Genomic DNA, 27,281 nt, shown 5'->3' on the forward strand with positions numbered 1-27,281 from the left:
TGGTGGTTGAGGAGATTCCCCCCTTCTATGTAAAGCGCTTCGAGTGCCTTGAAAAGCGCTATATAAATCGAACGCATTATTATTATTATTATTATTATTATTAATAACATTTTATACAAAGATATTCTATATACAGTGGAGCAAAAGTATTATGTCAGCCCCCTTTGTGCAAGTTCTCCCACTTAAAGGGTTACTTCACCGCTTTTTCATATTAAACTATGTTATTCCCTTAACTAAAACAAGTTGATACATACCTCTCTCGTCTTAGTACATGCACTTAATCTCTCTGACGCGCGGTGACGATCTGATAGCATTTAGCTTAGCCTGCTAAGCCCAGTTCATCCCAGTCTGGTATTTCCGCAGGCGTTGTCTCGGCGTAGATCAAACAGCAGGACTCAATGAATTGGAGCATAGCGCACAGCATTAGGGATAATCTGATTTCTGACTATCACTGTATTAGCAAGTTGCAGTTCCTGTGATTATTATTCCCATTACGCTTTAAGATGAGTAAGCAGGCGCAACCACTTAAAGGTAAAATATTCACTCTGCAATCCTCTGACTAATATCAGAACCGGCTCGTTTGTGTTTGAGAATGTAATTCGCGAAACATATCTCTAAGAGATATCGGGTCCCTTGATGAACGAAGATAGTGAGAAGTAGAGATACTCAGAGAGATCAAAGATCTAAATTAAATCACAACTAATCATACGATCAGCTGTAATTATAAACGTAACAAACTCAAGGAAACTACATACAATTAGAGTCAGATTAAATTAAAACATGGAGTCAGATTTAAAATTGGATCTTCACACTTTAATAAATTACAGTGTCCTTTATAGAAGCGCCCGAAAAGACGAACACGCAGTATTCCTTCGACCAGCTGTTGGATTCCTACGTTGGGCCAAACAGGTGGAGTTTACAAAGTGGTGACCCCGCCCTACGTGATTTCCCAGTCTCAGGCGAGTGACGTCTTTTGGCGCGACAATTCAGATCCACCCGAGTGAGCATGAGGTTTGAAGTTCTACTTTTCTGTCTACAAATGTCCTGGTAAGTCCATTTTTGTTTACCTTTTAGAAAGTGTTGAGGGAAAGCCTAGACGCACCCAATATAGACACATTTGTTGAACGGGTCGGTATACCCACAATAGACCGGAGACCGTAGAAATCCGGTGGTGTTTAAGGTTATTAGAAAACAACATGGCTTATCAGGGAAGCGGCAGTTTGAGTGTAGATAAGGAGATAATGGAAACACTTGGAGTGAACATTAAAGATCTCCTCCTTAGCTTGCGCAACAAAGGTGTAGATTTTGAGTGGAACAATGATAAAATTCTAGCTTGGTACCAGACTGAGGGCCGTAAATTGGAAAAAAAGGCTCCTTTTAAGAAAATTCTGGTCGCGATCGTTTATCTGCTGCGTCGAAATGATTTGGAAACTATTGCAGAAAACGAGCGTGTAATAGCCAATATAAAAGAGCTAGAAATGCAACGATCGGACAAGTTAAAAAAGCTAAGAGCGCAGGTCGAAGCATTTGTGTATGATAAACAAACATGGTCAAGACAGGGCAGCGCGATCGAATCACAAATGAAAAAGCTTGAAAAGAAGCTTAAATTAGATAAAGATTACACATCCGCGCTTGAGGATTGTTGCGAATCAGCAGGATTTCCTGTATCTGCGGTAGTCGCGGCGATAAGCAGTAAAATGGGTAACGCTAACGGGCAAAATAGCGATAGTGACGAAGATGATGTTGCACTTCTGTCGAGCAGTTTGCAAGGCCATCTGGACCTGAGAGAGCGTGAGCTTTCTCCAGGACCCGCGAAAGAGCAAAAATTACCCGATGAGCTAAAACAACGCAGTCCCATAATAACTCGAGTTAAATCGGGCTCGGTTCTCCGGAAACCGGTGAAAATTGCTGTGCTTAAAACAATGACGAATGCAGATGATGAAGTCACTACCATTAGCCGCCCTTTAACTTGCGAAGAATGCACGAAACACAAAGAAGTTGTGGGAATGATGCCACGAAAAGGTCCTTTCCAACCCTACTGGGACAACTTAATGTTACAGGCATCGGTGTACAAATTAGAGATCAGAGATGTTTGGCAAGTAGCCCTTCTTACCATTCCAGACGAGCTAAAACCAAAAATTCCCTGTGAATTAAGAAATGGAGAAATCATAATCAAACAGGAAGATGAAGATGACAACGACGTGTATGAAAGATTAAAGGAAACTTTATTAGAGTTAAGGGGACCAACACACGCTGAGTGGAATAGGATTTTAGAGATTAAACAGACCAACAAAGAACCGTTTGAAATTTATGCCGAACGTTTATAGGTGACAGACAAAGAGCATTCAGGTTTAGAGGATGCACAACGCGATCAGGAAGTTTTATTACAACTCCTGAAAAATAACGCCGGTCCCCATATACAGCAGGCATTAGTTCACGGAGCCGATCCGCCAGAGAATACCTACCGGTCATTGGTGGATTGGGCTTCCAAAATAGAGGCCAGGCTAAAACAAAACAAAACCCGTTTTGTGGCAACAACACAATGGTTAACCGAAGGAAGAGGTGCTAAAAATCCTGTCCCTAAATTTCAACCTCGATGCCAGTTTTGTAAGAAAAACAACCATACTATCAAAACCTGTTTTCAATTTTCCAAACAGAGCTCGCTGCCATGCTAGAAAAACATAAAAGGCCCCAATAGGGGTGCGTGGCCTCCGTTGCTATGGGAAGCGTTGTCACAAGCGGTAACCGAATCAAAATAAGAGCTAATCTCGGAGGCCGGTTAGTTAACATTCTCCTTGATTCTGGAGCCGCCTGCTCTTGTACAAACCTTCCGTTACCCCTAAACACGAGAACAATTCAAAATAAAGGCATAGGCGATACTTTGATGACCGCAACGCAAACACAACCAGATAAACTTGATTTGGGCGTGGTGATGCTAACAGAACAATTCTGGTATTTACCAGACAATAGTGAAGGAACTGTGCTGGGAATGGACATTATGAGAAAGCATGGATTTGTGATTCATTGTTTTGAAAAACAAATTGAACTACGAACATATAAAACTACAAAGGGAAGTTTGCCTAAAGGCAATGCAAACATTATGTCCATGTCCAGTACAGATCCAATTCAACGTCTCATCAGCAAACACAGCAATGTTTGGGCTAATCATGAGCACGATTGCGGCCTTGTTGACTTTGAGGTATGCATCGAGGGAGAGCCCCCTCCCCCGCAAAAGCAATACCGCATCAAGCCAGAGGCAGAGGTCGCAGTGCATGAGATAGTACAACAGCTTGAGGCAAGAGGAATAGTTCGACGATGCAGTTCCACTACGAATTCACCGTGCTTGCCAGTGCCAAAACCTAATGGAAAATGGCGTTTGTGCATAGATTATCAGCGTCTTAACAAAGTTCTACCTAAAGCGACACCAATAGTGGCAAATCCAGCTACCATCCTATCACAAGTTTCAACCAATGCTTCATGGTTCACCGGGCTTGACATCAAAAATGGTTTTTGCTCTCTTAAAGTTAAACGAGAAGACCAATGGAAATTGGCATTTACTGTAAATCAAATGCAGTATACCTGGGAGCGGATGCCACAAGGCCTACACAACAGCCCAGCCATTTTCCACAGAGCTGTGGCAGATGTCCTCGGTCCCTTACTAGGGACTGGCCAGGTCGTTCACTATGTGGATGACATTTTGATAGCTACAGGAAAACAAATTGAGAACCATTTGCAGCTGGTTGACGAGGTGTTACAAAGGTTAGGTGACGCAGGCTTTAAAATGAACAAAGAAAAAGCCCAAATTGCACTAAAAGAGGTACACTATTTAGGGTACACTCTGACGAAAAGCCACAGAGCCTTAACAGACGATAGAAAGAAATGCATCGCCAAACTGCCTCGACCACATACTTTAAACTCGTTACAAAAAGTATTGGGAACAGCAAACTATTTACGAGACTTCATCCCTGATTATGCAAACACCGCTGCGCCGTTGTATTCGCTTCTAAAAGGAAAAGCAAAACCAAATGATGTCCTTGAATGGACTGACGAGCATGAACAAGCATTTAGTGATTTAAAACAGCGTTTGTGCGCCGCGCCTGCCCTTGGATTGCCCAATGTATCAAAAGTTTTCCACATTCAAGTAGACACGCATGAAATAACACTAAGCGGAGTCTTAGCTCAGGAATATGGGGGAAAACTGCGTCCAATCACGTATTACAGTCGGAAAAAATCTCTGGTCGAGCAAGGATTCGACCCATGTACGCAACACGTGCTAGCGGTGCATTGGATGCTAAAAACAACAGAGCCCATTGTCGGTTTTCAACCTGTTGTTGTGCACACAATGCACACGCCTGTACGAATGTTGTTACAGGGCCGAATCAAGGGAGTTTCTTCCCAAAGATTAGCGAGATGGCTAGCCGACATTCAAGCGCGTGACATTACCATAAAAAACACACAAATTTTGCCGCATCTGCTCGGGGATGTTGAGGGAAATCCACACACATACCAGCCTGTAAAAGAGGCACAAAGCCTTGTTCATGACCAACCATTACCAGGCCAAGCACCTGTATACATAGATGGTTCACGATTCTGTCAGAATGGTCATTTTTATGCTGGATGTGCAGTGTGGGCCCCCAATCTTCCAGACACAGATGCTGGACAACAATTGTTGTTTAAATTACCGTCTAACGTATCCGCACAGGAAGCCGAGCTCAATGCATTGCTAGAAGCGATTAAGGCACACCCTGAACCACTTTGCGTGTATACAGATAGTCGGTATGCGTTTGGGGTTGTAACTGATTTTATGGCTCAATGGCAATTGAGAAAATTCCTCACTTCTGCTGGAACGCCTATAAAACATTTCAACACCATAACGTCAATATGGAAAGCAGTCCAAGCGCGAAAAAACCCCATGTCCATTGTGAAAGTACGCGCACACATAAGCAAAAATCCAGATGTGCACGAGGAAAACAATAATGTTGTTGACCAACTGGCTAAGCTGGCCGCAGTCAAAGGCGACCAGTGGCAAAAAGAGACACCCTCTGCTTCTGTAGCAAGTGCTGCCCAAGTCACACCCATTGACCTCAAACAGTATCAACAAGAGCTGTGGGTCTCTGAGGGAGAACTTGTGCCAAACTTGAAACATGATCAGATGGTGAATGTAATTGAAGGCATAGTACTCCGAGATAAGAAATTTGTTGTTCCGGAAGCCCTCCAAAAACCAATAATCAAATTATATCATGATTATGCGCATGTATCGGCAACAAAAACAGCACAGCTGATACAAACTCAGTTTTGGTGGCAGGGAATGATGGCGGACATTGAAAGGTGGTGCAACACCTGCATGGTGTGTGCTACCATCAACCAGGGAAAACCAGGCCGAACAAACCTACGTAGGCCAGAACCACCGAAAGGGCCCTGGGAATCCTTACAATTGGATTTCATTGGTCCGCTACCCAGTACCAAAGGGGGGTATCGGTATTGCCTTGTGATAATTGATAAATTCTCGAAATGGGTTGAAGCAATTCCCACTCGCAATAACACGGCAAATACTGTGGCACGTGTGATAGCGAACCAAATCATCCCTCTTTGGGGAGCACCAATTCAAATTGAATCTGATCAGGGGAATCATTTTACTGGACAAGTGATGAAAAACATGTGCAAAATGCTAAACATCAAGCAAAGACTTCACGTGTCTTACAGGCCACAAAGTTCGGGAAATGTTGAACGTGTTAACCGCACCATAAAAGAAAATATTGCAAAGCAGATAGCACAACACCAAAACAGGTGGATTGATGTCTTACCCACAGTTCTGACTGTGCTGCGAGCAACCCCATCAAAAGCGACATGCATTAGCCCATATGAGCTTATGACTGGAAGGGTGATGAAGTTACCCATTGATCCAGAAATTTCCCCAGCAGATCTGGGGCCCCTCATGCTTGCGACTCAGCAGACTATGTTGGTGAAATTGCAAGAAAGATTGAAGGTGTTGCACGCACAGGCTGTACTGAAACAAAAACAGTCAGACCTGTCAAATGATGCACAATTTAACCCAACCACTGAAAGAAAATTTTCAGAAGGGGATGTGGTGATGGTACGCGTCTTTGTGAAACAAAACGCATTTTCCCCTAGATGGCACGGGCCCAATGAAATTAAAGCTGTTTGCAACAGCTGCGTGGCCGTGACCATCAGAGGCAAATTAAGATGGTACTACATGTCCCAGTGTAAACCATTCAAAGGTCCAGTGAATGAATTATGATCTTCTTCCTTCGCAGGACAATCACTGCAATTCCATGGAGTCCGGACGCCAGGTTGGTATCCGGACCAACCTGCATCGAACTGGGACAACGCATCACACTCACACACACCCTAGGATGCGAGAGATGGGTATGGAAATATAACAACTGGCCATTCACATCTTATACTTCAATCACATACAATGAAATAGTCACATGGCCCCCCGGATTAGCACCGGAACCAAATTGCTTCACAAAAATCTGCTGTAGCACAGGTTCTACCCATCTCCCATACCAAAACCTCACTGGTTACACACATGCACCCCGATTTTACCATAACATTACGGCCTGGGAGCAACTTAAAGTTTTCCCAGATTCAGAAATTGGTAAACTGCACACATTTTATGAGAAGAATAATTATGGCACAGATCCTAAAAAATGTTATTCAAGTACGGATCTGGAACCAGCAACATATAGGTGCACTCACACAACATCGCATAACGACACACATTTGAAGTTTACGGAACTTCTGTTTGATCTGACAAAACGGACACCGAGCAGTATTGTAAAAACATTTGTTTGGACTAGTCGGAAAGAAGGAACATACTGTGTGGGAAAATGTGAGGCAAATCTGGACAATTTTACTAGCTCTCACAATTTATCATGGACTTTACACCATTGCTTTAACTTGAATACCTGTGGATACAGGAAACCCACACAGTGTCCAAAATTACATCCCACTCCTCCAGGTGGTCTGATCAGAGGAAATGTGAATAAGACTTTGCTTCATGATGTCAATCTTGTGATAACACATGTGACGTATAACATCTCTAATATTTTGTCTGCCTACGAAAAGCACTGTGATATTAATGACAAAACATACACATGGCTACAGTCACGCATCGATGATTTAGTTTCTGATTACAAAAATAGACTTGCAGTCCAAATTCCACCTGTTCGCACTAAACGAGACCTTTTTGGAAATATAGCAGGCCTTTTTGGTTCAGTAAATTCTATATCCAACAATTACAAAATAACAGGTCAATCTCAATTTTCAACATGGTTGGCAAATCAGGTGGCCACTGGTTTTCAACACATCACTAATAGTAATGAAAATATTATTAAAGCGGTCAGATCTGAGGCGCAGGCGCGTCTGACGACCAGCCAGACAATTTTTAATCAGACCCGTACCATCGAGCATGACTTAGCCTGTAGGTTGTATGCACAGGATTTGTTTACTGCAGCGAGACAAGAGATTTTAGATCTTCCTCTCTATAAAACACCTAGACATGTTCTAAATGATCTTATTGAAATCTTAGATCTGCATAGATGGCTTGCATCAGAGAAAATGAAAAATATTAAAAACTCTGAATTATTATCAACGTTAATGATGTATACTGGAAATGAATGTACTGGCTGTATTGGGTTCTTTGCCACTTTCCCTTTAATTCACCCAGATCAAGTTTACTTAAATTCCACTACCATACGCTCTATTGGCGTTGTAGTGAAGGATCAGATCATAAAATGGGACTATCTTACGGGGTATATGACTTTGAGGGGCATTGAAACCTTGTTTACCACTCGTAGTTGTTGTCATGAAACATCAAGTTACGTTATTTGCACCTGCAACACTTTACAGCCTTTTTCTGCCAATGACTCTAAGCTTGTTAACGTCCAGTCATTGCATGGACATTCTGATGCTGTTCAAGTGTCTCACACACAGTGGTGCATCGTCAGTGAGATGAATTCCTTCACCTACGGAGGTCTGACCTGCCCTTCTAACCACACTTTCTGTTTAGAAGTGAAAGAGGACTTTTCAATGGGTCAGATCAACATCCTGGGAAGGGTACCAATGGACGCGGATGTTTCCCCCTGGTGGGAGGACACTTTTTATGAACAAAGCACACAAGATTTGGTCAACACAATGGAATTAGTACAAGAAATGATCCTGCAGACTGAATACCATCTCAACCAAGCACAAGTGGAAGCAAATGCCACTTCCTACTGCTGAGATCCTGTCCAGTTCTTCTACGCGTTCAGCACAGTATGCGTACACATGGTGGGACTGGATGTTCCGTGGATGTGCCATGGCCAGTGTGTTCATCTTCTTATTCACACTCTGTCAGTGCTGTTACTTCAGATGTCTTCTTCGAGCAATGCGCACTTCAACCAACATGGCCATTGCACTCAGCCCATTACAGATACCAGCCCTACGGAAAATGCAGCTGTAAAAACAAAAATGAAATCCCTGGTGGTGGCCCCTCGGAGACTGCTCTGTCTCTGCTCCAAGGGACCAAGGGCGGAACTGTAAGAATGGATTTCACCTGAGAACAAACTAAAGGGATTAAAGCTGCAATAAAGACAATAAAACTTCACTATCTGAATTCAAGAGTAAACAAGACTGCACCTGGCCCAATCCTATTTCCTCACCCCTGCCGAGATATGAACCTCTCAACCTCTGGGTCACATGCAAATATCACAGATACTGCCACAAGCTGTTTCTGTATGGTCAATATAAATACTTTTGGTGTGATTGGTAAACAGGTTTCATTCTCACATCAGGGGAACTGGTGACATTCCAGCTCTAGTAAAACAGGTCGTAAAAGAAGGACAACTGGGTTTGTTCCTCTGGTGTGGGGAGATGCTCATAAAGATCTTTTGATAAACATTTGCTTTCAGGCCTCAAGGATAGGTGGGACCATTTGGGTCTGAGAAAAGAACCAAGATCTGCATAAATATTTGGGTGCTAAATGTTTATTGTTCTTTGATCTGGTGGAGTATTTAAGGGAAAGGAGCAAACCACTCAAGGAAGCATCTGTATCCAGAACTTCCCACACTGTTCCCGTGTGTTTCTAGAAGCCAGGAAAATGATGACTCTTTGAAACTATGTTTATACTTTTTTATACTTGAGTAACATTGTATGCTGATCAGTTGTGTATCATTGTCTTTTAATTTGACTATATTTTGATGATTTTGCCTGGCTAAATAAACATTAACTTTGATTAATCTTGTATTATTCTAAGGCCGCTTCTTTTAGTACGATCAATCTGAGTCTGGTATTTCCGCAGGCGTTGTCTCGGCGTAGATCAAACAGCAGGACTCAATGACGGGAGCATGGAGCACCGCATTAGGGATAATCTGATTTCTGACTATCACTGTATTAGCAAGTTGCAGTTCCTGTGATTATTATTCCCATTACGCTTTAAGATGAGTAAGCAGGCGCAACCACTTAAAGGTAAAATATTCACTCTGCAATCCTCTGACTAATATCAGAACCGGCTCGTCTGTGTTTGAGAATGTAATTCGCAAAACATATCTCTAAGAGATATCGGGTCCCTTGATGAACGAAGATAGTGAGAAGTAGAGATACTCAGAGAGATCAAAGATCTAAATTAAATCACAACTAATCATACGATCAGCTGTAATTATAAACGTAACAAACTCAAGGAAACTACATACAATTAGAGTCAGATTAAATTAAAACATGGAGTCAGATTAAAATTGGATCTTCACACTTTAATAAATTACAGTGTCCTTTATAGAAGCGCCCGAAAAGACGAACACGCAGTATTCCTTCGACCAGCTGTTGGATTCCTACGTTGGGCCAAACAGGTGGAGTTTACAATACCACCGCACAACAACTAAGCCTTGAGCCAAGCAAAACTGCTAACAGCTAACAGCACATACCTGCAGCACTGTCAACAACAGGAAGGGGAGGGGCCAGACGTGACAGGCATGACGCATACCAGGTTATAGCCAACCAGCTCTTAAATAGGAGGCCCTCCTCACTGATAGGTGCTCACAGCTGTAAATCACCACAACCCATCCAATTCAATCTGCTACAATCCACCCCAAGCTTATGGATCGGCGCCCCGATGATGAACTAAACAGAACCTACACTCTAAACCCTCAGTTTCGAAGGCCAGGATCAAGCAACAGACAAACAAAACAAAACACACTATACAAAACTGTACCTCTCCTCCAATATCGGAAGTAATGTGCATTAAAGTGCCGCCCAGCAGTACTCCTACCAGTTCTCCTAACCGCCGCAGCATTTGAAGAAAGACTCCTCATGCCACCTGGGAATATGGCATGGACTGCCTCGGTCTAACATGACTCATGAAAGACCGGTCACTCATTCAATACACACCTTCCTCATGCCACCTGGGAATATGAATTGCCAAAAGAAAAAAAATGTTAAAAAAGTAGTTTGGTGAATTAGTTTGGTGAAAGTGCCTGATTGGAGTTTGGGTTTAAAACACTCCAACCTTGAGGAAGTTGCGTATCATCTCTCTCGCTGTGTGTGTGTGTGTGTGTGTGTGTGTGTGTGTGTGTGTGTGTGTGTGTGTGTGTGTGTGTGTGTGTGTGTGAATACTTAGCATGTTTTTCTATGCTTTAACCCAGGGGTTTTCAAACTTTATGATACCAAGGACTCCCAAATATGACCTTTATGAGGGACCCCCTTCCTAAAATCCATCTCTTTTTGTCTATGAAAAAACATTTTAACTGTTAGATAAATAGTAAGTGTGACATTTATAAATACAACATATTGTTTTCCAACTTAAATTGGCTATACTTAATGTTGGATGTATAAACCTGAAGAACATTTTCAATGAAAAATTATATGTATAAGCAACTTTCGCAATAAATGTATGCAAGCAGTTTACTTTCTTGCCTTACAACCCCAGTGAGCAAGATAAAGGGGACTACAGTGAGAAACTCACTAGAAAGATGCAAAGCAAACTTATACAATTCTGGAAAGTATGTATACGACAAGAAATGAGATAAACATTTAGAAATGAAACGGTTGGAGTAGACTCTCTGAAATTTTCTGGGGACCCCTTAGAACCTTCTGGAGGACCCCTGGGGGTCCCCGGACCCCAGTTTGAAAACCAGCAGGATTGGTCATTAACCAATCATAATCCTTTTTAGCTTGAGTAATGACACAGTTAGTGGACTCTGTTAGAGTAGAATCACAGCTGTATTGAGTTACTCAGAGCGGCCTACGAACTCCATGAGTATTGAAGCTGACTTCTGCTGATCAAACTGCACACTATTTCCTTCAGTACATTTGTCTTCACTTGACTATATCTTCATCATATATGGTCATTGGGTTCTAACTGTAAATGACCCAAGGTATAAAGATTTAAAATGACAATTAATAGTATTTTGGAGGTGCATTATGATCCTTGAATACAGTGTTTGAATATGGCATGACATGATTCTGGTTCTAAATTGCCGGAAAAGTTTTTTTTCGTTGTTATTGTTGTTTAGTTTTTTTGCATATAAGCCTTTTTTGATCCGCACACTAATAAACACAATTAAGCATTTAATCATTTGTCTATTGTAAAGCAACTGATGCTAATTCACTTTTTTCATAATACTAACATTAATCTTTTTCCTCATGAAAATAATGACAGATATCTAGAAAATTAGTAAAGAAATATAAGAAAAACTTTTTAAGGCATAAAGACAAATAAACATATATATAGTGACCATCAAATCCCCCCAGTCTGCTGAGCCCAATGAAATGAGCTTTAAGTGTGAATTTACAGGAGATGTGAAGACATCATCATAATAAATGAGGTGAAAACAGGAACTATTGAGATGAAATAAAGAGTCTTTTCAGCAGCTCTGTTAATATTGATGAGCCTCAGACTATCAACACTCATTCAACAAGACATTCAGGATCATCAGCAGATCATCTCACTTTATTCTGACTGTTTGCTCTTACAAACACATTATTACACTCAGGATATATGACAAAAGACTACTCAACTGCTCTACTGAAAGATATAAAGATATCTCACAATACTTCATACAGTGATGCGCAGACCAATCGGAGGCTGACTTGAAGTCGAACAAGTCTACTGTTAGTTCAATGTCACTGTCTCCATTCATGTGTGCTGTCAACTTTCATCACAGTTTCAATGCTGATCCAACACACTTTAAACATTGAAATGTCAATCTCAACCTAAATGATGGACTGAAAAAACTAAACATTGTATCAATGTCACCATGCTGTCTGGGGTGGTTTCTAAACTGCATGGATCTTCATGTGTTTCTTCAGGTGACTTTTAAAATAGAAACTGTTTCCACACTGATCACACGTGTGCGGCTTCTCTCTGCTGTGAATCTTCTCATGTGATTTCAGGTCTCCTGACTGACTGAATCTATTGCCACAGTGTGAACACTTGTAAGGTTTTTCTCCAGTGTGGATCCTCTCATGTATTTTCAGATATGATGACTGACTGAATCTCTTGTCACAGTGTGAACACTTGTAAGGTTTTTCTCCAGTGTGGATCCTCTCATGTGTTTTCTGGTTTACTGACTGACTGAATCTCTTGTCACAGTGTGAACACTTGTGAGGTTTTTCTCCAGTGTGAATCCTCTGGTGCCATTTTAACTTACTCCCTGTAGTAAAAGTCTTCTCACACTCAAAGCACATGTACTCTCTCACACCAGTGTGTTTTTTTTCGTGTCTGTGTAAATGTTGCAGAAGTGAAAATCTCTTTCCACACACAGAACATGAATGTGGCTTCTCCTTCATATGAACTCTCAGGTGTCTCTTCAGGACAAATGCATCAAAAAAACATTTGCTGCACTGATCACATGGGTACGGTTTCTCTCCAGTGTGGATCTTCATGTGACTTTTAAGGTGTGCTAATTGATTGAAACTTTTCCCACATTGTTCACATGAGAACGGCTTCTCTCCAGTGTGGATCCTCATGTGAACATCAAGATACGCTTTTTGGTTGAAACTATTCCCGCACTGACCACATGTAAACGGCTTCTCTCCAGAGTGAATCCTCATGTGAGTATCTAGAATATCTTTCCTTTTGAAACTCTTCCCGCACTGATCACATGAGTACGGCTTCTCTCCGGTGTGAACTCTCATGTGAACATTAAGGTGTGATGATTGGGTGAATCTTTTCCCGCACTGATCACATTCGAACGGCTTCTCTTCGGTGTGGATCCTCGTGTGAAGCTCTAGATTATCTTTGCTTGTGAAACTCTTTCCACACTGAGTGCAGGTTGTAGATTTCTTGGCTCTTGGTTTCTTCATAAATGTCTTTTTAGTCTTTGAGCGACTCAAAGGTTTTTCTCCAGGTTTGACATGATGTTCCTCCTCCACTTCACTCAGTTCTTCACTCTCCTCATTCTCTTCCATCAGGTCTGAATTACAAGAAAAATATATATTTGATCAATGACACAATTATCTAATGTAATATTTAACATAACAATTATGCAGCATTGTTTAACTTTTGTTTAACATTTCTGACTTAAAGCATGAATGTTTAGTTTCTACATTTATCTTACTTGACGTCGAGTTGCACTGCTAAAATTTGCGCTCAGCAGTGTGTGAACATAAAGCCCGCTACTCTGATTTGATTGGTTTTATCAAATATTTTGACATGATGTTGACGATCAATATGAACGTTTATCAAACCTCCCTCTACTGACCATTTGTTAAATTCAGTACCTATTTGATAGTGTAACTGTTTCTCTAAATGTGCTGAAGTGTTGAGTCTTCCTATCATGAATGTTCTCCAGCATCATGAATGAATGAAGAATAAACACCAACCTCTTTGTTCTTCAGGATCTTCAGTGTGTTTCATTCTGCAGGTTCTGGATCACTCGTGTTCTCACTGTCCTCTTTAATAAACTCAGTCTTTGCAGATTTCAGCTCTTCCTGATGCTTTGATGCTCGTCTTCACTTGTAGACTGATGGGAATATTCCAGCATTTATTGATGAGCTGATGTGGGAGGAGCTTCACTGATGGTGTGGGCGGAGCTTCGCTGATGATCAATTCCAGTGCGGGAGGAGCTGATTTGCCAAAATCAAAAAAATATCAGTTACTGAGTTTGTTTTTATTTTAAATGATAACAGATTATAAATAATTCAATTAAATTCTTCCAAATATTGCAGGTTAGACTATAACAGCGAACTTAAATGTATTTGGAAAAAAATTGCAGCTTTATCTTCAAACTTAATGCACTTTCAGATAAATTTCTACCTCTAACACACACACACACACACACTACAGGTATATGCACACCCCTGCATGCACTGAGCATTCCTCTATGCACTTTTAATCAAAAAATACAGAATAAACTGTACTATTGTAAAATATTATTACAATTTAAAAGTGTTTTTATTTATTTTAATAGACTTTAAAATATAATTTATGTAATGCAAAGCTAAATGTATCATTACTCCAGTCTTCAGTGTCACATGATCCTTCAGAAATCACTCTCATATGATGAAGATAATATAATTTTTTTTAATAACTTTTTATTAATCAATCAACTGAAAAAATAGCACCGGTTCCAAACAAATAATTAGAAGTGCAACTTTTTCCAACATTGATCATAAATCAGAATATTAGAATGACTTCTGAAATAAATAAATTAATTAATTTTACATATTTGCTGTATTAAGTAATCCATTGGAAAATAAATCAATTTGCAAAAAAATATATAATAATTAAATAAATAATGTCAGCTCATGACCAAATGTTTATATGTATGTTTCTATATGATTTGTATATATATATGTTTGTATATATATGCATTTATGTTAAGTCTGTTAAATCTCCAAAGTGAAATAATTCCAAAATTCCCCTGATTAAGCTCCGGTGGAAAATTTGTGGAATGTTTGCAACCCTAGTTGACCCCAATGAAATGAGCTATAAGTGTGAATTTACAGGAGATGTGAAGACATCATCATAATAAATGAGGTGAAAACAGGAACTATTGAGATGAAATAAAGAGTCTTTTCAGCAGCTCTGTTAATATTGATGAGCCTCAGACTATCAACACTCATTCAACAAGACATTCAGGATCATCAGCAGATCATCTCACTTTATTCTGACTGTTTGCTCTTACAAACACATTATTACACTCAGGATATATGACAAAAGACTATTAAACTGCTCCACTGAAAGATAGTACATCCCACAATACGACAACAAAATAGAGACTTTCATCTTCATGAACATCTACAGGTAAATAACTACAGTAGTGTTGTCACGATACCAAAATCATGACTTCGATACGATACCAGACTAAAATACCTCGATACCGATACTAAATCGATACCACGGTAAAAAAAAAAAAAAAACAGGTAATATGAATATTATGACAACAGAACTTATTAATCATTGTTTTATTGTTTTATTTACACTCAGGATATATGACAAAAGACTACAATACTTCCCACAATACTTCAAGTGTAAAAGTACTTTTAAAAAGATTGACCAATTCATCTGGATTCACATAAGATCTGGCAGAAAAGGAATTAACACATCCTGAACATTGTGAATGGTAGGATTTAGTCCGAGTACATGACAACACAGAGTGACAACACAACACACAACCAAGTGAAAACACTAAATCCAGAGTGTGACCCTTCTGATGTGTAGGGCTGGGGATAGAGCAAAATACTTTATAGGCACTGACCGAATTACCTCGATAACATTGAGTATCAAATAAATGTACCAAACCGGTAAAAAAAATGATACCTAAGGGGATCAGTAGTCAAAGTAGTCAATCCCTCCGTGTGAGGAAGATTTGTGTACAGTCGGTGTTCACACCACAGACTGTACACAGATCTTCCTCACACGGAGGGATTGACTACTTTGACTACTGAACCCCTTAGGTATCAATTTTAGGTATCAGCCACTGATGACTTAACATCTCATAATGAAACTCTCCATGTCCCGTAATAATGAGACACTTTCTTGTTATGAGAACCGTTCCAAGCAGTCAAAAAATTGCTCTATAGTGATGTGGTTTCTCCACCTCATGGATCCTCATGTGTCTCCTCAGGTTACTTTTAATAGTGAAACTCTTCCCGCACTGATCACACGTGTGTGGCGTCTCTCCGATGTGGAACCTCTCGTGTCTTTTCAGATTTCCTAACACACTGAATCTCTTGTCACAGTGTGAACACATGTAAGGTTTTTCTCCAGTGTGAATCCTCTGGTGGAGTTTTAAATAGTTTGCTGTAGTAAAAGTCTTCTCACACTCAAAGCACATGAACTCTCTCACACCAGTGTGTATTTTCTGATGTTTTTTTAAAATTTGCAGCTGTGAAAAACTCTTTCCACACACAGAACATGAATGTGGCTTCTCCTTCGTATGAACGGTCATGTGTCTCTTCAGGGTTGATGACAAAATAAATGTTTTCCCGCACTGATCACATGAGTACGGCTTCTCTCCGGTGTGGATCATCATGTGAGCATTAAGGTTTGCGGATTGTGCGAAGCTCTTCCCGCATTGATCACATTCGAACGGCTTCTCTCCGGTGTGGATCCTCACGTGGCGCTCAAGATCTTTTTTGCTTATGAAACTTTTTCCACACTGAGTGCAGGTTGTAGATTTCTTGGCTCTTGTTTTCTTTATAAATGTCTTTTTAGTCTTTGAGCGACTCAAAGGTTTTTCTCCAGGTTTGACATGATGTTCCTCCTCCACTTCACTCAGTTCTTCACTCTCCTCATTCTCTTCCATCAGGTCTGAAATCAAAAATAAAATGTATTAATTTCATTTTCAGTATATCAGTTACAGTAAAGTGGAATAAATTGTATATTTTTGAATGATTATTGTTATATAATTGTGTTTTTTATTAGCATTATCAGTATCCTACAGGTTTCGCTCAACCCTGTTACTGCTGGGATGATTTTCCTAATTTGAAACAACAGAGCTGTCAGTGGCTTCTGAAACGGAGGACTCAGATGCAGAGTGAACAAAACCATTATTTATTAACCAGACTCTAGACATGGCACGACAAGGAAGTGAAAAGGTGTGAGAGTTCAAACAGCAGGGCAGGGGACAGAAGCCATGATGACAGGCAGGGAAAAGGACCACTAAGACCAGTCCAAGGAGATAACAAACTTCAGGATGGCTTGGGAGGAAACACCAGGCAGGGCGATGGTGGGAAAATCCAGACAGGAACACCAGGAACCTGAGGCTTGATGTTCTCTCAGAATAAGCTCCAGTCTTGACCGTCAGGCAGTAGAGACAATGACCAGGGAAAACTCAGGACACAGGGCAGGAACCAACACAAGACACACACAAGACAAGACTCTAGACAAGAGATGCAGTCGAACTAACAACTACGGCTAAAGAAAACAAAACAACCTAAATAATAACTGGAGCTAGCAAAAGATACAAAAAAATAATAATATAAAATGAAGTTCTAAAAATGTCTGAAACTAAGAAATAAAACAAGACTGCACTCTTGCAGGAAACTAGAGAGAATCTAAGTAAAAAGTGAAGCTAGAAAAAAGCAAGACAAAACTAAAACTAAAAATCAATCAAACAATCAGACTAGGGAAAGCTAAATCTAGTACTAACTGACAGGTAGCAAGATAACTGCATGCATACGACGAACACACACAAATGCAAAGAACCAGCAACGACATGAGAGAAGGTAGCACAATATAAAGGGACCAAAGCACATGAGGATCAGGTGAGCACAATTACTGAAAAGAGGACTAGACCAGACTAAACAAGGGGACATGGTCACCGCAAACAATGAGGTGGGACTAGAGGAGCACATGGCCAACACAAACAAAGACAGAGCCATGTGGTCAGACACAAGACAAACAAAGAAACGTTGAACAGAGACAAAACAGACAGGGTAGGATCCTGACAAGAGCCTTTCTTAAAATTGTGACACAAAGAAGTGACATCATCAGGGCTCTTTCTGAAGCATGATGGAGAAGACAAGAAAAAAAAAATCTCAATCCATCGTCTCAAACTGTACAGCGTTGATCACATTCATCAACATCACATTCATAACTCTTACCAAAGCTACTGGGAGTTATAGAGTTAAAGAGAATAATCTCTATAACTATGATTAATCTTTTAGATATAAAACTTTATTAGTAACTATAAATCAGATTTTGACTAAACAATTAAACAATTAAACAAAGCCAGCCATTATGGAAACATAATTTGCTTTATACGTTTTGTTTAATTTAGTTGTTTACTGTTTATTAAAAAAAACAATGTCAAAATCACAATGCTGTAAACTATATTGAGAAATGTCCAACATGGTAACATGGTTGCAAAAAATAGTGAATCATATAAAATAATTGTAAAATATAAGCTAAAATAATATTTAGTTTGACCTGATGTTGACGATCAATATGAACTCCCTTTACTGAGCATTTGTTGAAAACAAGCAAGAAAATATTCTATTTGATTGTGTAACTGTTTCTCTAAATGTGCTGAAGTGTTGAGTCTTCCTATCATGAATGTTCTCCAGCATCATGAATGAATGAAGAATAAACACCAACCTCTTTGTTCTTCAGGATCTTCAGTGTGTTTCATTCTGCAGGTTCTGGATCACTTGTGTTCTCACTGTCCTCTTTAATAAACTCAGTCTTTGCAGATTTCAGCTCTTCCTGATGCTTTGATGCTCGTCTTCACTTGTAGACTGATGGGAATATTCCAGCATTTATTGATCAACTGATGTGGGAGGAGCTTCACTGATGATGTGACTGCTGTGGGAGGAGCTTCGTTAGTTGTGAATTGTAGTGGGTGGAGCTTAATTAATAATGAACTGCCATATGCAGGGCTTTAAGGATGACGAATTGCAGTGGGCGGAGCTTCACTATCTGAACTGCAGATTGGTTAGAGGAGCAGAATTGCCAAAAAAAAAAATATATATATATATATATATATATATATATTAATTTGGGGAAAGTGCCTGATTAGATTTTGGGTTTGAAATACTCCAACCTTGAGGAAGTTGTGTATCATCTGTTTTTTGCATGGACATAAACATCTCTAGACACACTGGCACTTCAGTGGCAGATACACATCTTTGGAGGGACACGTTGCGTGCTTTAAACTTTACGTACACCTGTGAAGAGTTAACATGTTTTTATATGCTTTAACCAATCAGAATCCTTCTTAGCCCAAGTAATGACACAGTTAGTGGACTCTGTTAGAGCAGAATCACTGCTGTATTGAGTTACACAGAGCGGCCTACGAACTCCATGAGTATTGAAGCTGACTTCTGCTGATCAAACTGGACACTATTTTCTTCAGTACATTTGTCTTCACTTGACTCTATCTTCATCATATCTAGTACTTGGGTCCTACCTGTGAATGACCCAAAATATAAATTACAAAATTACTGTATCCTCTTCTCTCAGACCGACTACCTTCTTGTCCTCCTTCACTACATCCATAAACCTCCTCTTTGGTCTTCTTCTAGACCTCCTGTCTGGCAGCTCTAACCTCAGCATCCTTTTACCGGTGTATTCACTCTCCCCACTCTGAACATGTCCAAACCATTTCAACCTGGCCTCTCTAACTTTTAAACGATGTTTAAAAAGATTTAAAATGACACTTAACAGTATTTTGGAGGTGCACTGTGATCCTTAAATAGGGCATGACATGATCCTGGCTCTAAATATCCCAGATTTGTATTTATTTTTTGCTACATAACCCTTTTTTGACCTGTACTAATTAACACATTGAAGTATTTAAATCTGTCTATTGTAAAGTAACTGATGCTAATTCACCTTTTTTTTAAAATATAATACTAAAGTTATTTTGCTTCTTCATGAAAAGGTCAGATATAAAAATTTGAAAAGAACTGTAAGAAAAACTTTTGAAGGCATAAAGACAAATAAACATACATTTAGTAACCAGGTCCTGCAGATTTGCTTTATACAACATTAGAAAGATTAGACCCTTCCTATCAGAACAGGCTGCACAACTCCTGGTTCAAGCTCTTGTTCTCTCCAGACTGGATTATTGTAATGCTCTTCTGGCTGGGCTTCCAGCATGCACTATCAAACCCTTGCAGCTGATCCAGAATGCAGCGGCGAGAGTGGTCTTTAATGAGCCGAAGAGAGCTCATGTTACGCCTCTCTTCATCAGACTGCACTGGTTGCCAATGGCTGCTCGCATCAAATTCAAGGCACTAGTTCTCGCCTACAAAACAAGCACTGGCTCTGCACCAATATACCTAAATTCACTTGCTCAGACTTACACCCTCCAGAAGCTTGCGTTCTGTGAGTGAGCGGCGCCTCGTGGTTCCATCCCAAAGAGGCATGAAATTGCTCTCACGGACATTTTCCTGGACCGTTCCCACCTGGTGGAATGACCTGCCGATCTCAATTTGTGCTGCCGAGTCTGTAGCCATTTTTAAAAAACATCTTAAGACACATCTTTTCCAATTGCACCTGACCAATAAAGAATAAAACTTAACTATCCATTTAAATGTTGTTTGTTTGTCCAAAAAACAAAAGAAAAAAAGTTAGTACTGTGGTTAATTAACTGAGACTTCTTACAGCTCTTTCAGTTTGTTGGCCTTGTTTGTTTCGTTGCTTCTATTGCTCTCCCCTTTTTGTAAGTCGCTTTGGATAAAAGCAGCTGCTAAATGTTATTTTGCTGACCATCAAATCCCCTCAGTCTGCTGACACCAATGAAATGAGCTTTAAGTGTGAATTTACAGGAGATGTGAGGACATCATCATAATAAATGAGGTGAAAACAGGAACTATTGAGATGAAATAAAGAGTCTTTTCAGCAGCTCTGTTAATATTGATGAGCTTCAGACTATCAACACTCATTCAACAAGACATTCAGGATCATCAGCAGACAGAGGTGGAAAGTAACGAATTACATTTACTCGCGTTACTGTAATTGAGTAGTTTTTCTGCGTACTTCTACTTTTTTAAGTAGTTATAAAAATCTGTAATTTTACTTTTACTTAAGTACATTTTGATTAAAGTATTGTACTTCGCTACATTTTAAACCACATCTGTTACTGAGTAAAAATAAACCATTAATGCAAAGAGGGGAGGAAAAAAACCGCGATCCGGAAATGACTAATATTCAATAGAGGACGGGGGGCGCGGGAGAGAACAAGCGCGCAAATATCAGATGGAGACGAACAAGATAGACGTCAGTGACGCAGACCCAGGTGAAAGCAAAACGCCGTCGTGAACTCCTGGCTAGTATGGAAATACTTTGGATATAGAAAAAAATAATGTGGTGTTGTCCTGGAGGATATCAAATTTGCACAAAATGTGGATGCAAATGTAGAAACACATAGAACATGTTCGGGAACACATCCCTCTGTGCAAATAAAGGTATGTTTATAACTTAAGGCCGATTGATTTCTGTTACGCAGAGGGAATCCCGGAATCCAGTCATGAACTTAACTTTACATTATAACGTAGATTTGGTGTAATACACGCAAACTGGTGGATGAACGAAAAACTCGAATGTAGAGCTGTAGGCCTTATAAATAAATCAAATCGTGACATGGTCTGTGAACATTAAAGCACAAAAGATGGCTATATGAATATATGATCTGCTTGTTCTCTCTCTGTGAATGAGCTGCTCCGTCTACTACATATGGACTCTATTATTCTTAAACATTTTTACGAATTAATGATAAAAATAAGTTGTTAATCTAATTCATAATAATTTATTGAATTTAGTTTATTAGACATGTTTTATTGAAATTTTGATAAACAAAATAAACAAATGGTTTTAAATTTGTTATAATAAAGCATTTGTTCAACCAAATAAAAAGACTAATCTTCTTCATTCATTTAACATAATTTTAACTAGTGATAATAACCATCATTTAATAATAGGTACAGTAAATGTTTAATTGATGTTTTCTGAGATAGTTGTCATATCGTGAAAATCTCATTCTATCACAACCCTACAGGGTAGAGTCCCACCCCCACTGTTAAAAAAGTAACTAAGTAACTTTTACTCTGAGTACATTTTAAATGAGCTACTTTTTACTTTTACTTGAGTAAATCTTTAAAGCCGGGCATACACTGTGCGATTTTCGTCCGATTTCGAGCCGAATTCTGACTCGTGCGACTCTTTTTTGGGTCGGGCCGATTTTCAGGTTTATCGTGCGTCGTTTGTCGCGAGGTGTTCGTGCTGTGTACAGGGGGAAACGAGAGGCGACAAACCTCTCACGATCGGGTATCGGATGGTCGGATGAATTTCTGGCATGTCAGAAATTCTGCTCGCCCCTCGTGAGGTTATCGCACAGTTGAAGCAAAGCCACGAACTGATTGCCCTATTTCCCCTCACTGCGCCTGTGCCAAAGCAGAAGTTCAACCATTTAATTTTTAAAAGCATTACGGAAGAAAACGAAAAGAGGGGGATCTTTAATTATGTAGGCAGCTATCAAATAGCAGAAATTAAGTAAACTGTTGTGCCTCCAGTTTGTGTTGTATATATCCAGTGCATCTTATTCATTTAGCTAGTTGATCATTAATTTAGCCTACTTGTTTTACTTTCACATTTTATTTTTTATTTTTTTATATTAATTAATATTTAGCCTAGGCCTACTTAATCTTATTATGACGGAAAGTGGGAACCGTTGTCCATCTTGACACACTGTCATGTTGCAATGTATTCTTTTTCTTCATGAACGCGAGTCAGTGGATATCACGCAATGCGCAGTTTAAACGCATCTCAAACCCAGTCAATTATTCACTACAGAAAGTGAAAGTAAAATCTGACAAGCTTTCGGTACATATTCTCAGACAACAAGAGATAAATGTAATTCAACATACTGATAACGTAGCCTATTTCACTGCATGAAAAGTGGGATTTTCGTCAGTAAGCAACACTGTAGATTGTCGTGGAAGATCAGGTTTACGACTGTACACGGCAGTTTGCAGGCGACACCGAAAACTGCCGTGAATTGTCAGAAATTGACGTGGGCCTTGCTTGGCAGTTGTCCCCCCCAAGACCCCCCTTCCCTTAACTCCAGGGGAGGCTTTAACATGTAAATGAACATGCTGTGAGCTATACAAATGCAAATCAGGGTAGCAGGAGTTTTAACCCATGTGACATTTTTCTAAAAGGTGTTAACTTCCTTCTAAGAAAATCTCAGGCTCAGTATAGCCTAATTGTAAAATCTTAAACTTAAGCTTGAATTTATATATTTGATGAAAGTATTCTAGATTATTTATTGTGTGTCATTTGCAATCAGTCCCCGTGAATTCAGTGCGACTCGCAATTTTGACCAATCACCGCAACTTTGACCAATCATTGCGGTCTCCTGCTAATAAGCGGCGTCATACATCAGCAAACTTTATATATCATATATCATTGCCTGTCAAACTTAACGTGTTAACGCAAATTAATTTTAACGGCACTATATATATATATATATATATATATATATATATATATATATATATATATATATATGTATATATATGTATATATGTATGTGTGTGTGTATATATATATATATATATATATATACATACAGGGGTTGACATTAACTTGCTCACCGGCCACCGTGGCTAGTGGTTTTCCAAAGTTACTAGTCACTCAGCATTTTCACTGGCCACAATTTTGCTGTTTGGAAATTACATTGTATATGTTTAAAGTTGACTTTGGCATATATAAATTACTTGATTTTGAATCATTTTACTTTATTTAGAAGATTTAAAACCCTTTCAAACTTTCAAATGCAGAATGACCCCCCAAATCTTGTATATCAGCTGGGATGTGCAGGTGGGCAAGGGGTGGGCAATATAATAGATTATAATAGAATATAATAGGCTAATATGAGAAAGGTAATATGACAGGCTATGAGTTATTTTAGTTAGGATATATATATATATATAATTTAAAAAATACCCTAAGCAAATTACAAAAACAATAGTTATTAAAAATAAAATGAAAATTCCGATACTAATACGACACAATGTAATTTATTAAATGTAATTGTCATTGGATACGACTTTCATCGAAAAGAATGTAACAAAATGTGGGCGTGGTCTGTCTTGTGAAATGAAACCACATTAAAAATTCCCTTAAACTGCGTTTGAAACATACAGCAAAGCAGCGACAGAGGAAAACACAGAGCCTGATATTATGCAAACATTTACCAATAATGTGGAAAGCGTTTTAAATCTGTTCAGTGGAAAATCCGCTGTGACGAATCTGTCCTCGTCTAACATCTGCTGTAAATCCAGGTAAAACTAGCTGCGTGCACGCGCCCGTCCCCAAATAACATGATCCCCAGTTGATCCGTAACACCGGCGGGAATAAACAGCTGAATGCAATCAGTGGGCTATCTCGTCAGCTTGCTCATTTTGCTGCCGATTTTAACGAGCAGTTAACTTTAGTAATCTCCAGGTTGCTGTCCATAGACGATAGGTTGCTTGCTTTGGAGTCGAAAAACTGTGTGGAAGATACTAACTTTAAGAAGAGAAGACGAGTGCCTAAGAGAAGACCAGTCCTAAGATTGCGGTAAGACTGTTATCTAAGCTAAAGTAACCTAAAGTAAAGCTTTTTAAGTAGCACAAGCTGAAATTAGCCTTGTTTTATAAAAGTGTTTTCTTTTTCTGGTCATTTTACAGGAAGCAGCACGCCGTCTTCACAACTTCGTCATAACACTCATTTAATTGTTTTCCAGCTGCATGTAAGACATAGAGACAGTACGCAGGAGGTACAAACATCCAGTTCTTGCATCGCAGGCAGAAGCTGTGAAGAGTTCAGCTCGGGGTCGATTGAGAAGAAAGAGGGTAAGATTTATTAGATTAGATCCGTTTTTGGTCAGTGTGACTATTTTTCAGGTGCATTTTACGCAGTACATCGCGCAATACTGATTGTCTTTATTGTTTGTTTTTACAGCTGCTACAAGCAAGAAAGAGTGTGTTAGCTGAGGATGAGGTGGGCCTTTGGAAGTGCGCTACCATAGACTTGATGTCTGATGAGGAAGACGGCATCGTTCGCGCGGTGTCTGGATGGACTGTTCGACCAGCCAGGAGCTCGCCGAGCACTGTGCCACGCTGCAATCGAGATTAGAGGCGATTCCAAAGAACAGGGCAACGCACGACAGACGTCTGAAAAATGGACTTAAAACAGACAGAATGGCGCTAGTTACCTACAGCTCTGAAGCGGAAAACAGAGACTTCATGGTGCAGTAGGATTTTGGGCTTCTCGTGAGCTTCCTATTGTTGTGTGGGCAGATCTCAAACGTTTTGCATTTGGTTGTGTGTTTGTGTTTGTTCTAATAAAGCTCTTTCTTTGAATAAACTGCACGTCCCTGGCATATTTTCCTTTCCTCAATAAATGAATGTCCTTGATGGTTATAATAGCGTAGTCCATAGGATAACAATGACATGAATATAAAACATAATAGCATATCACATGAATATGAATATATACAATTAAAAAATATGCAAATCATAATTTTATATATATGTGTGTAAAATTATAATTTGGGGGTTTAAATGTATTAATTTATTACCCAGGTTGACCAATAGTAACAGATCTGCCAACCAATCACGAGTGATATTTCTTGTTTCAATGTAGTAGTTTCAACCAATACTGAGTGAGGAAATTCAAGCCATTCCGGCAAGGCGCCGCCCAGAGCTGCTATTCATATGCTAATTAGAGCCATTAGCGCCGGCGCCAGCATGCCTCCGCAAGCTCCACATACGTCATGGTTCGTTTCCGTCAATATGTGGCACAGACGAACGCGACGTTCACAGGCTGTAAACTGACGTTAATTGTCGAAAATCAGGGAGATTTCCGGCCGTTTACGGGGACGAAAATCCCACTTTCCATGCAGTGTTTCTTTCTTATTTATTTTCTTAATATTTCTATTTTGGTCCATATTGTGAGAAAAAAAAATAGAAGAGAAGTAGGCCCATTTTGTGTTAAAGAAGTTGTTTTTAGATAAATCTGCTCTTACTTTTCATTGAGACAGACATTATTATTGCAGTGTTCTGACATTATAATCATATAATTATAGACCTATAATTCCTTGTTTAATCGGGCTAAATGTTTTTAAATAGTGAGGAGTAATCTATCTATTATTTTATTATGCAGTGTGTCGATTATGCATTATTGTTGGGGGGAGGGGGCAAATTAATGTAATATCAATTTAATAATAAAAGTAGGCCTACTCTAATAATAATAATAATAATTTTATACATAAATTCTAAATCCTCTTGATATCAATAGCTGATGCATTTACCTACACCGTGGTCTATCGTCGCCACGGGGGTTTTACTGCGCATTTTTCACCCGTACAGTGTGAGCAGTCAAGACGCGCTCGACGGCCGGACCGCACAGTGAGAGCACATCAATCGTGAGCTTTGGCTTTACATCGCATGCGATCTACTCGTACAGTGTGAGTAGGTAACCTTGCTGAAAACGCATAGAAATCGCACAGTGTATGCCCAGCTTTAGGCGGGCGTACACGGTGCGATTTTTGCTGTCGTACGAACTCGCAGACGATTTTTTTTTTCTCGGGAGAAATCGCGTGGACATCGTGGATGCTCGTATGGTCGCGGCTCGCACCGTGTGAGAGGAAATACGAGACGAGCCGAGCACGTTAAGAGCACCTCCCGACCTTACGATAATTTTTAAACATGTTTAAAAAGTTTGGGGAGTCGCCCGATTTTTACCAGCATATGGCTGTCCCCTATTGCCAAATCATGCACAAGCACGTCACATACGCTCAATCTATATGACTATTATTAGCTCAGTGGCTGCCACATACTGCGTTCACACACACACACACTCTCTCTCTCTCTCACGTGCACTCTTCTCTCTCCCTCTGGTTGTTTCGGTTAAAAGGAATGGCTGTTCTCAGCTTTTCAACAAATAATTTTCACATCTTTTTTCTTTATTTTTTGTATCTAAAGCTATAGCAGCAACATTGAAAGCTCCGGTGTCTGTGTTACATGAAAACTCGTGTGATCGCGGCCGGTGTTACGAGATTTTCGGTTTCTGGGATTTTCGGTTTCACTGGGCGGAGCTTACATGAATATTCATAAGATTCTTCCGCATGCGCGCCGCGCTTGAAACTGAAAATTTTTGTCAACACTGCTCAAATCTCCATTCTCCACACGTTTTAGAATTACTGAGAAAACAATTATGAGAAAAGGTAATCAGGTTTCAGCGACGAACTAACGGTAGTAGGTACAACTGTTATTGGTCAACATTTTATTGCTTGCAACGTTTTTCTTCATTGTATTTATTTTTTTATTCTGGGCGTTTGTCTTGATTA

The 27,281-nt window shown here is 39.6% G+C and overlaps 1 protein-coding gene across 1 annotated transcript in view; it reads right to left on the reverse strand.

Moving 5' to 3' along the window:
- LOC137089932 (zinc finger protein 850-like) overlaps positions 1 to 18,569 on the reverse strand; it is a 37,567-nt gene extending 18,998 nt beyond the window's left edge. The window contains exons 1-3 of the mRNA XM_067453515.1: positions 18,542 to 18,569; positions 16,135 to 16,753; positions 12,327 to 13,213 (exon numbers count right to left, since the gene is read on the reverse strand). Coding sequence (XP_067309616.1) covers positions 12,327 to 13,213; positions 16,135 to 16,748 — 1,501 coding nt within the window. The 5' untranslated portion in view covers positions 16,749 to 16,753; positions 18,542 to 18,569. The remainder of the gene's footprint in view (positions 1 to 12,326; positions 13,214 to 16,134; positions 16,754 to 18,541) is intronic.
- Between the last annotated feature and the right edge of the window lie 8,712 nt (positions 18,570 to 27,281).

This window comes from Pseudorasbora parva, chromosome 2 (assembly GCF_024679245.1).
Source record: "Pseudorasbora parva isolate DD20220531a chromosome 2, ASM2467924v1, whole genome shotgun sequence".
Classification (NCBI taxonomy): Eukaryota; Metazoa; Chordata; class Actinopteri; order Cypriniformes; family Gobionidae; genus Pseudorasbora; species Pseudorasbora parva.